This window comes from Jaculus jaculus, chromosome 2 (genome assembly GCF_020740685.1).
Source record: "Jaculus jaculus isolate mJacJac1 chromosome 2, mJacJac1.mat.Y.cur, whole genome shotgun sequence".
NCBI classification, from domain to species: Eukaryota; Metazoa; Chordata; class Mammalia; order Rodentia; family Dipodidae; genus Jaculus; species Jaculus jaculus.
Window position 1 is genome coordinate 164,654,962 of NC_059103.1, and position 10,514 is coordinate 164,665,475.

The following is a 10,514-nucleotide window of genomic DNA, read 5'->3' on the forward strand; positions in this document are numbered from 1 at the left end:
TGATTTCAATTTAAGTTCTGCTGTATTTGTATGATTTTAAGTATTAATATATTATTGTATCCCTTAATTCTCTTATCTTAATGAGGTGGTATTGGTATTGAAATATTATTCAAATTCAATATTAAAATTTCACACTTAATATTTCATGAATGAAATTTGCTATGCTTATTTCTACTAAAGACCTACCCTTTGGGCTGCTACCATCATATTATGAATTTTTTTATTTTTTTATTTTTTATTTATTTATTTGAGAGCAACAGACACAGAGAGAAAGACAGATAGAGGGAGAGAGAGAGAATGGGTGCGCCAGGGCTTCCAGCCTCTGCAAACGAACTCCAGACGTGTGCGGCCCCTTGTGCATCTGACTAACGTGGGACCTGGGGAACCAAGCCTCGAACCTGGGTCCTTAGGCTTCACAGGCAAGCGCTTAACCACTAAGCCATCTCTCCAGCCCTCATATTATGAATTGTGTGTGTGGTGGTGGGCGGGTGGCAGGTAGTGCCAGAGATCAAGATGTATTCCTCAATGGGTTTCCACTTTCTTTTCTTTCTTTTTCTTCTTAAAAGTAAACAGATGATATATTTTGGTCATAATTTCAGAGACTTAAGTACAAGGTGTCTCGGTCCTATTGTTTTTGGAACTGTGCTAGTATGACCTCATGGTAGAAGTTCACAGTAGAGGAACACAATTCACAGACAGAAAGAGGCTGGGGCCCCCTGCAAAGGAAACGCTGCCAGTGACCTAACTTCCTTCCACTGGGCTCTAGCTCTGAAGGCTCCTGACACTTCCCAATAGTACCATGGTGTTAGAACCATTCCTTTAACACATCTACTTTATTTTTTTGAGACAGTGTCTTTTCATTGAACCTGGAGCTCACCAACTTGTCTGGACTAGTGGCCAGCAAGCTCTACGGGCCTTCTGGTCACTGCCCCCCTAGCACTGGGTTTATAGGTGAGATCCACCACACCCAGTTGTTGTTGTTTTTTTAATTATGAATTAGTGTCTATTTAGGGAGAAGTCAGGAATTATGAGGTTTATTGGAGGGGGAATTGAGATCCCCTTGGATGTGGTGGTGCACGCCTTTAATCCCAGCACTCGGGAGGCAGAGGTAGGAGGGTTGCCGTGAGTTTGAGGCCACCCTGAGATACAAAGTGAATTCCAGGTCAGCCTGGGCTAGAGTGAGACCCCACCTCAAAAAACAAAAATACTGCTAGAAGGACTTCGAGGGAATCTGTAAACATTTGTATTTGGTAAAGGTCATTTATATAATTAACATCAGCCTGAATTAATGATAGCCATTCAAAAGCCCACACAAGGCAATTGCTTGCAGACCACACTGTGTATCCTACTCACTTTTCTGAGTTCTAACTGAAAAAAATGTATATTTTCCTTTCTCCTTTTAAAAATAATTTTTACTGCATACTTTAATATATGCGCATACTGTGAATCAGTTGAATTCTCATAAGCTTATCTTCTTTTGTTCCCTTTCCTCTGACCACATTCCACTGAGGGTCCTCCTTAGTGGACACAGCAGTAATCACTGTGGGGTCATGAATGTACCAGTCAGTTTCTGTGGGGAGGATAATGCCCCATAGTATGCCTTCCTGCCCTGTGGCTCCTATGTTGTTCCCATTCTCTATTCTGCAATGTTCCCTAAGCCTTGGAGAGTATGCCAGATGTCTCATTTAGTGTTGAGCTCTCAGAAGCATCTAATTTTTTTTCTTTGATGAGATTTTAGCCTCCTCAGTGTCTACCACAATCTCCATAGGGAAGGCTCTCTGGCTAGCCTAGAGCACAGTTATATTCATCCTGTCACTTCCTCTGTAAAGTTCCCTGAGCCCTGCCACATGTGATGGAGTTGACTAAGCCAGTACTAGCCACTAGGTTCTCTCTTCTTCTCATTTTAATGAGTCTGGGGTCTCCCAAGTATTTTTCACCATCTGTAAAAAGAAAGCTTTGTAACCAAGACCAAGAGCAGTGATGATCAACAGAGATAAATGTGTACATTTAGAAGGTTTTTTGATGGACATAACCTCTTAGTTGCCAAAGAACAGTGAAGCTTCCCTCTGGAGTCTATGACCTTCCAAAGATATGGGCTTTCTAACTTGGTTCTCAGTACCAGACATGAATGGGAGGGAACCCAGCTAAATGGGCTTCATATCCAATCAGAGAGCAGTTGAGGTGTGCCACTATTGCGTCTGTGGGTACATATTGTCCCGCTGGCTGGTTCTGTAGCTTTCAGGTTTCACTGCCTTTTCACATGGCTGACCACTCTTATCCCCCAGGGAGCTCCCATGGTGCTTTCCAGAACTGTGGCAGCAAACTATCCAGGAGGTGGCTTTCATCTCAGTCCCAGCTTGATTTCTCAATGCCCTGTGACCTTATCCTGTGGTGTCTTCAGCACTAGGGTCTTATCTAGTTCTAGTGGGTAACCAAGTGCCTTGGCAATGGCCTGCGTAGCCTTGGGGACCTCATGGGCACTGTGTGTGGGGTTGATTGATCTCTGGCACTGGGATTTCCCTGAAACTACTTACAGCTCTGGAGCAAAGCACATCTTTTCCTCCCCCCCACCCCCGCCCTTTTTTTTTCTTCTTCAGATGATGGCTGGAATCCTAAGCATACCTGCCCTGACACTTTGGGGCTTCTGCACATTTTTTCTCAATAAATTGCCTTTGCTTAAAAACGAACAAACAAAGAGTCTCATATGACTAAACGAAATCTGATGCTCTGGCCATGGTGGGTTGTGAGTTGTAGATATTGCTGCTTTGTACATAGGAGAAGAAATCCTTTACCTCAATTGAAAAGCCTTAGTGAATGTGCTTGGTCACTCTTACATCGCTCATGTATCTCTTGCTTAGATATTCATAGCGGAGGTATCAGAACGATGCTTGGAGGAGACCTGTGCAGCTATGGGCATGCACATTAAGTTTAAATTCCAACTGCACAGTTCCGTACATGAGAGTCCGATTGGATTAGTATGAGGTGGCATCTAAGAATTTTAATTGTTATGAAGTTCCTTCAGACAGTTCTAGTGATCAATCAGAATTAGAATCCACTGATCTACTAAATCAGGGCACCACATCTTGGCACAGGAACAAGACTCTGGAACATTCACTCCACCCCATGATTCCTTTTTAGCCTGTGTTGGGTACTTTCTCTGCAGTCATTTCTACCTTCATGCCTCACCACATCCTAGGGGCTCTCTGGACATGACAGGTTCTGTGCATGTCTACAAGACATCTATGCCAGATGGCTGTTGGATGAACTAATATCCTTTAAGGGCCAGTTTAATCTTCATCTCCATCTCTTAGTTTCCCGGTAATCACCCATCTGCCTTCAGAATAAACTGATCCCTTTTTGCTTCCTGTAATGCATTGAACATTTTGTCACTATTATAGCTACAGTGACATATTTTCTACTCGTAGCATTGGCCCAAACAGCCAAATGGTGGGATAAAGTATTTTACATAGAACAGAGCATTTAAAATTATTTTTATCCTTAATCTTTGAAGTTTTCAGCCAAGATAAAAATAACATACCATTTGTTATATCAAGAAAATATAGAAGTGAGTCCATAGTAAAAAAATTTTCTAAAACCCTCCCCAGAGCAACAAAAAAAAAAACAAAAAACAAAAAAACACCTCCCATTCTTTTCTCTTTAGTCCTAATTTCCTGAGGCAATAGTTTGGGGAAAAAAAAAAAAAAGCCAAAAAATTTGACCAGGCAATACAAGGTTTAGAGGATCAAAGAAACAGTTATTTATTTTGTCATCTACTTCATCTTATCTGAGGTGTACATTTAATAGACTCTGGTTTTCTTCTAGTCATAGTCTGTGAATTTTCAAGTACATTTTTCAATGCACACAAACACAGAGAATCAATGTGTTACTGTATATGTATCTCAAAATTGCTTTTTAGTACATAATCATTTACTTAGAGATTTACTCTACAGACATACATGCGATCTGTCAGTATTTTTGGTGGTCTGTTGTTGTATTGTTATTAGATGTGCTATAATTTTTTTAAGTAATGAAAATTGGGAGGCTGCTTTCTTCTGCTATGATATATAACTCTTTGGTGTGCATATATCATTTTTAGAGTATAGGAATACTGCAGATTAGTAACAAAACTAGGATTTTTGGGTGTATACGTTTTTATATTTAGCAGAGATTTTCAAATTGCTTTTCAAACAGCACATAAACTTATGGTCCAAACACATATGCACTTGGAGTACTCGTTACCAATTCTTTTTACTTTTTGCCAATCTGTATTTAAGAAGAAATATCTAAGGAGAGTTTCAATTTGCATATTTTTTTGTTTTTATTTTTATTTATTTATTTGAGAGTGACAGACAGAGAGAAAGAGGCAGAGAGAGAGAGAGAATGGGTGAACCAGGGCCTCCAGCCACTGCAAATGAACTCCAGACACGTGCGCCCCCCTTGTGCATCTGGCTAACATGGGTCCAGGAGAATCGAGCCTCGAACCAGGGTCCTTAGGCTTCACGGGCAAGCACTTAACTGCTAAGCCATCTCTCCAGCCCTCAATTTGCATATTTGGTTAAAATGAGATTGAGCGTCTGTTCATACAGTTCAGAGTAGTTGTGATTTCTATAAACTTCTGATATATTGAAAAAAGTAATCAAATTTATTAATTTTCCCCATTTATGGTCCTTGGAATTTGTTTCATTTAGAAAGATGCTTACTATGGAGAATTAATTAAAAAACTATTCCTCGAATTTCAAAAATTACCTCTGTAGAGATATTTTATTGTTAGGCCTATATTCTCTCTTTTTTAAGCTTGATCTGAATATTATTCCCTTCTGAATTTTTACGATCTTTTTCTCGATATCATCTAAAGACCACTAGTCCTTGCCTACATTCCATTCTCTCATGCTATCATGTTCTACCCAATGAGTCTCTTATCAGTGTGATGTCCTTTTCCCTCTCCCCTTCTCTTCCCTTCCCTTCCCCCTTCCTTCCTTCCTATTTTTATTCCGCTGTCTATCTCTTTCTTCTACCCTCCTACTTTCTTCCCTCCCCTCCATTCCCCCCACTCTTCCTTTCTCTTCCTCCTCCTCCTCCTTTCTTTCTTTCTCTCTCTCTCTCTCTCTGTCTCACTTTTTTTGCTAGGGATGGAGCCCAAGTCCTTGCACATGCAAGGCAAACACTCTACCACTGAGCTATATCTCCATTCTCCCTATCGTGTCTTCTTTTTGGCAGTGTTTCTTGCCCATCTTAAACTTTTTGGTGTGACTCAATTATGATTATTATTCCTAGAACTCTTTCCTTGGTTCTATGAGTTGATGACTTATGTCTTTGTTATATGACCACAGTGTTATACAACAAACGTCCCTCCTCTTGCAGCAGATAGTTTATAGGAATAAATGTCTGATGTTTGTTAGCAGGTTTGATTACAACTTCCATCTACCATTGTAATTCTATGAACATGCTTTCCTTATGAGTGATCTTTTGTTATTTATTCTTATTTGTTCTTTAGATTTAATTTGGGGATGGTGAATCTTTTTTGTAATTACTTTTTCAAAGAGGTAGTTTTGTTTTGTTTTGTTTTCTCACAGAATAGTGGGTATATCTGATTCACGTAAGAGAGAAGCCAGAGAATTTTGCTCAAAAATGGGAATTTATCTGGTTCACTTTTTCATGGTGCTTGGTCACGTGTGAGAGTGTTTGTAGCCCCATATCTCTCAGTTCAACAGATAACTGGATACCTCTCTTGGATCCCCTCCAAATATCTCAAATTGCTTCTAAGATACAAAATATCCAAGCTGCTTTCTTCATCAGTTCTTGTGTTCCTATTCCAACAGTTATTTTTTTTAAAAAAAGTGACAGCTGGGCTTGAGAGATGGCTTAGTGATTAAGGTGCTTGCCAGAAAAGCCAAAGGATCCAGGTTCAATTCCCTAGTACCCATGTAAAGCCAGATGCACAATTGGCACATGCATCTGGAGTTTGTTTGCAGTGGCTAGAGGCCCTGGCATGCCCATTCTCTCTATCTGCCTCTCTCTCAAACAAATAAATAAAATATTTTAAAAGCAACAACTATTAATGCAGGATTGCTCTCTGTGGAATTAAAGCTCCCACAACAGCAGCTCCGAAGTCTCAGGGTCTTGTCCACATTAACAAAGAATTGAGAATGTAGGTTCAAAAGGGGGTAAATTATGAAATTTATTTTAGGCAGCATTAGCATTAAGAGGAAAGGCAAGGTAGGAAAGTCCAAATTAAGAGAAATTACCAGAAGACTCCCCCCTCCAACATAGAGAGCTAAAGGAGAGGTTAAAAAAGGGCAAGTAAGTCAAAGAGACTAAGATAATGAAGAGGGTCAAAAAAGGGGGTCTGGGATGAAGAGATGGCTTAAAGCATTTGCCTGTGAAGCCTAAGGACCTATGCTTACTTCCCAGGTCCCACGTAAGCCAGACTCACAAGGTGACACTTGTGCAAGGTCACAGTGCACAAGGTGGTTCACACATCTGGAGTTTGATTACAGTGGTTGGAGGCCCTAGTGTGCCGATTCTCTCTTTCTCACCCTTTCTCATTAAAAAAAGGCCAGTCTGTTGGGCTTGCCTCAAAAATAAGGTGGAGGATCCATACAGGAGGCTCAGGTTCAATTATATGATTCAGATATCCGATTAGACTTATCACCAGACTCAGGTGTGTAAGGGAGGGATTTGGTGGGTGGGTTCAAGTGACTGAGGAAGGACCAGCTCATGGGTGTCAAGCTGAGGAAAAGTTGAGAAAGACGCTGGAAGTGGATACTAGAGTTGACGCTTACATCCGTCTTGGAGGAGCCTGGAGTAGACGCGGTTCTAGTCTTCCCGGAGCAGGCAGAGTGGTAGTGATGTTTCCATGGGCCTGGTCCTAGCTAATTCCCTACCTGGAAAAAATCCTACCTTGTTCCTAATATGTGTCACTATTTTCTTTTTTTTCAAAACATCTTTAAAAATATTCACTGGAAGCTAGGTGTGGTGGTGCACACATTTAATCCCAGCACTTAGGAGGCAGAGGTAGGAGGATTGCCGTGAATTCAAAACCATCCTGAGACTCCATAGTGAATTCCAGGGCAGCCTGGGCTAGAGTGAGACCCTACCTTGAAAAACCAAAAAATAGGGCTGGAGAGATGGCTTAGCGGTTAAGCGCTCGCCTGTGAAGCCTATGGACCCCGGTTCGAGGCTCGGTTCCCCAGGTACCACGTTAGCCAGATGCACAAGGGGACACACGCGTCTGGAGTTCGTTTGCAGTGGCTGGAAGCCCTGGCGAGCCCATTCTCTCTCTCTCTCCCTCTATCTGTCTTTCTCTCTGTGTCTGTCACTCTCAAATAAATAAATAAAAAAAAATGAACAAAAATATTAAATAAATAAATAAAAATAAAAAATAAAAATGAGAGAGAGGAGAGAGAATGGGTGTGCCAGGGCCTCCAGTTACAGCGAACAAAGTCCAGACACATTCGTGACCTTGTGCATCTGGTTTATGTGGAGACTGAGGAACTGAACCTGGGTTCTTAAGCTTTGCAAGCAACTGCCTTAACCACCGAGCCACCTCCTCAGCCCTGTATCCCTATTTTTACCCCCAGGATATAAACCTGTGTTTGAAACTGTGCTCTAGTATCTATGTTTACTTCAAAACCATAGGCATCCTATATGTTTTCCTGAAATTTGAATTTAAGCAATATAGGTCTTCCTCATACCTAGGATGTTTAATTATCATTTCAATTTTACAGAAAGAAACATGAAAGCACAATAAAATTAAGCAGTCATCCAAGGCTACTCCATTATAAAGTGTCAGAATTGAGATATAAAGCTGAGTTTATAACTTGAGGGTTCTGTCCCCTGGTCTATGTAACTTTAGAATCTGTCAAACCTTCATGTGTCATAATTTGTTCTTGTGTAGATATTGGTGTGACTCCCTCATATGCTGTGTATTTAAATTAAATAAAACCACGTTTTCTATTTCTATATTCCTCCAGAACCATATGCTTGACATTTGCTCAATGTGTCACAGGGTGAAACTGGGGAAGGGTATAAAAGTGATAAAAGCCACGGGGGCCTGGGAGAACAGCTGTGGAAAGAATATGAGTGCTTTCTTGATTTCACTTGTGTTCGAAAAGCACTGGTGTGATGGACTTTTAGTTCTGGGTTGTAGTTTCACGTCTATTTCCTGTTGGTTTATAGTTGGTATTTCTTGGAGATCTTGCATTTAGGTTTTTGTGTGGTCTGGTATTGAACAGACCTTACTGGCTTCTCTTTGAAATTCTGCCACTGTCATGGTAACGAAGCACTACGTGAATGACAAAATACCTTTGGTGAACTAGACTTTAGGAAGTACATTGAATATTACTACAAGGTTAAGGTTCTTAGTATGTGTAGAAAATGTCGGTAGGGAATATCTAGACTTTCCTAGAGAAGTAAGGATAATAGACAAGTCACCGAAGATTCTATTCTTTGCTTAAAACATGAAAATTACACATAAGCTTTTAGATTTATATTTGTATCTTCCCAGCATTGTCCTGAAACTCTGCAAAAAAAAAAAGACTTGATTCCTAGATGGAGCAATTTCTTCTAAACCACTGAGGGCGGTGATTGAATTTATTGGGAAAGACTATGCTTATTAAGAGAGTCATTTTGATTTCCTTGATGGATTCGGAATCATCTTCAAGGGAACAAAAAGTAAAATAAAAAAATAAACAATTGTAGCCAAAATTGAAACTAGTAGCCTGAAAATTATACAGTAAATATTACGAGACACTCTGAACCTCGTTAACACATCAGTTCTCTAGTGATCCATTCCAGGCCTTGTCCACACGTAGACCAATTTTAAGAAGGCAGAAACAGGTTGCATACTTTGAATCATTTTATTGGCCCTATAACACATCACAAACATTTTGTTCTTCACAAGGAGTACTTTGGTTTGATACTTCTGAGAACTAGAAAGGGCAGGGGCAAAAGCAAGGTCAGGTAAGAACAATCTAGGAGGAGGAGGAGGAACTCGAAGGAAGGAAGAAGCCGGTCGGCTCTTGGGCTCCTCGGTACCAGGTGTTTCTCTTGTACAAAGATGTTGGCTGACCTCAGGGGATCTGCAACTTTTCCCTGAGAGCATGCATGGCCGCTAGTCGTCTCCGGAGGCCATCTATTTCCTTCTGCAACTCTTGGCACCGGGAACAGCCCTCGACTCCCGGGGACGGCTCCATGTCCAGATCAAGCGGCAGAGGCAGTTCTTGGTCACCAGAAGGTGCAGAGACTCTGATGATGATGCCTCTCTGGCTCAGGGCCAAGGCCTGGGAGTTTCCTGGATCCTGGGGTGCTCTGTTGTTGGGATACGCATCGCCGAATTCTCTCTCTTGCATGCATAGGCCGGGTGGCTCTGCCCCGTGTGTTGAAAGTTGGGCCTGCGTGCTGGCATCTCGGGCTGTGTCCCTCTCTTCTTTGGCCACGGGCTGGAGCTCCTTGGTCTTCTTCGCCACGGCTCTCTTTCCAGGGTAGCAGTTCTTGCACTGTTTGGGTCCCAAAGGCAGCAATGAGCATTTATTGGCCCTCTTAGGCAGCCCAACACCTGAGATTGGGGGGAAAGTGGCTGGTTCTGCTGCAGCTGACTTGAGTCTCTGTCCCCACTGCTGGAAAGTTCTACCCAGGGTAACTGATGTTGTTTCCCACAGAGGCTTTTTCTTCTGGGCCGCCTTCTTTCGGGGACTGGCCCTGGGTATGCCGCGTGCCACCGTAGCAGCGGCCGCTCCTGGGTGCCTCGGCTTGCTCCCTCCCTTGCCCGCAACTACACTTCGCTTTTTCTTAGAGGAAACACTTTCTACCTCTCTGGCAGGGGCCTGCCTTTCCGTGCTGGAGGTGGAGGTGAGCCCCTGGGGAGAGGAGGAGGGCATTGGGATGAAACTTTCCCTGGGCTGGCCACTCCAGTGCTTGGGTGGGTCTCCTGGCTCAGTGGGGCCGCTGGCCTCGGCCTGGCCTCTGTCTTTGAGGCAAATGGTCACCCTCATTGTCTGTACCTCACTGAACTCGTTTGAAGACTCAGGATCCGAGGAAGGACCTTGGGCATCATCGTTGTCCATCATCCCACTTGCAGCGCCTTTCTCCTGGGTCACCCAGGTCTTTGTTTGCTTGGGCACCCACCCCCCCCCTCCAGAGAGGGTTACCCGAGGACGCTGAGCTGGGGACCTGCGTGCCACTCCTGCTCTGGCCTCCCTCTTGGGTCTCCAGGAAGAACCGACAGTTAAAGAGGCGTTGAGGGTCTCGCGGGTGGCCTCGTCCCCGATTCTGGGATGGGGCAGGAAGTCCAGGCATGATGTGCGCTCAGCTGGTCCTTCCCGCTGGCCTCAGAGCCCCGCCGCTTTGCTCTCGCTCACGTCCAGACCGCACGCCGCCTGCAACTGGCTGCCTTGGGAGCCTGGGGAGGACGCCCTCCAGCTAGCTGACCTCGGAAGGTTGGGGGACAAAACTCGAGCTGCTGGTCTGCACAATATCCCCCCACCCCCCAACCTTCCTAGCCACAACCAGATCCT

At 43.2% G+C, this 10,514-nt stretch overlaps 1 protein-coding gene across 1 annotated transcript; it reads right to left on the bottom strand.

Annotated features, from left to right (window-relative positions):
* Window positions 1–9,071: 9,071 nt before the first annotated feature.
* LOC101610033 (uncharacterized protein CXorf49 homolog) lies at window positions 9,072–10,064 on the bottom strand. The gene has a single exon (XM_004657031.2). It carries the CDS (start codon window positions 10,062–10,064, stop codon window positions 9,072–9,074), a length of 993 nt encoding a protein of 330 aa, XP_004657088.2.
* Window positions 10,065–10,514: the final 450 nt, after the last annotated feature.

Coding starts and splice junctions, on each gene's coding strand:
- LOC101610033 (XM_004657031.2), bottom strand. CDS start 10,064: ATGGACAACGATGATGCCCAAGGTCCTTCCTCGGATCCTGAGTCTTCA.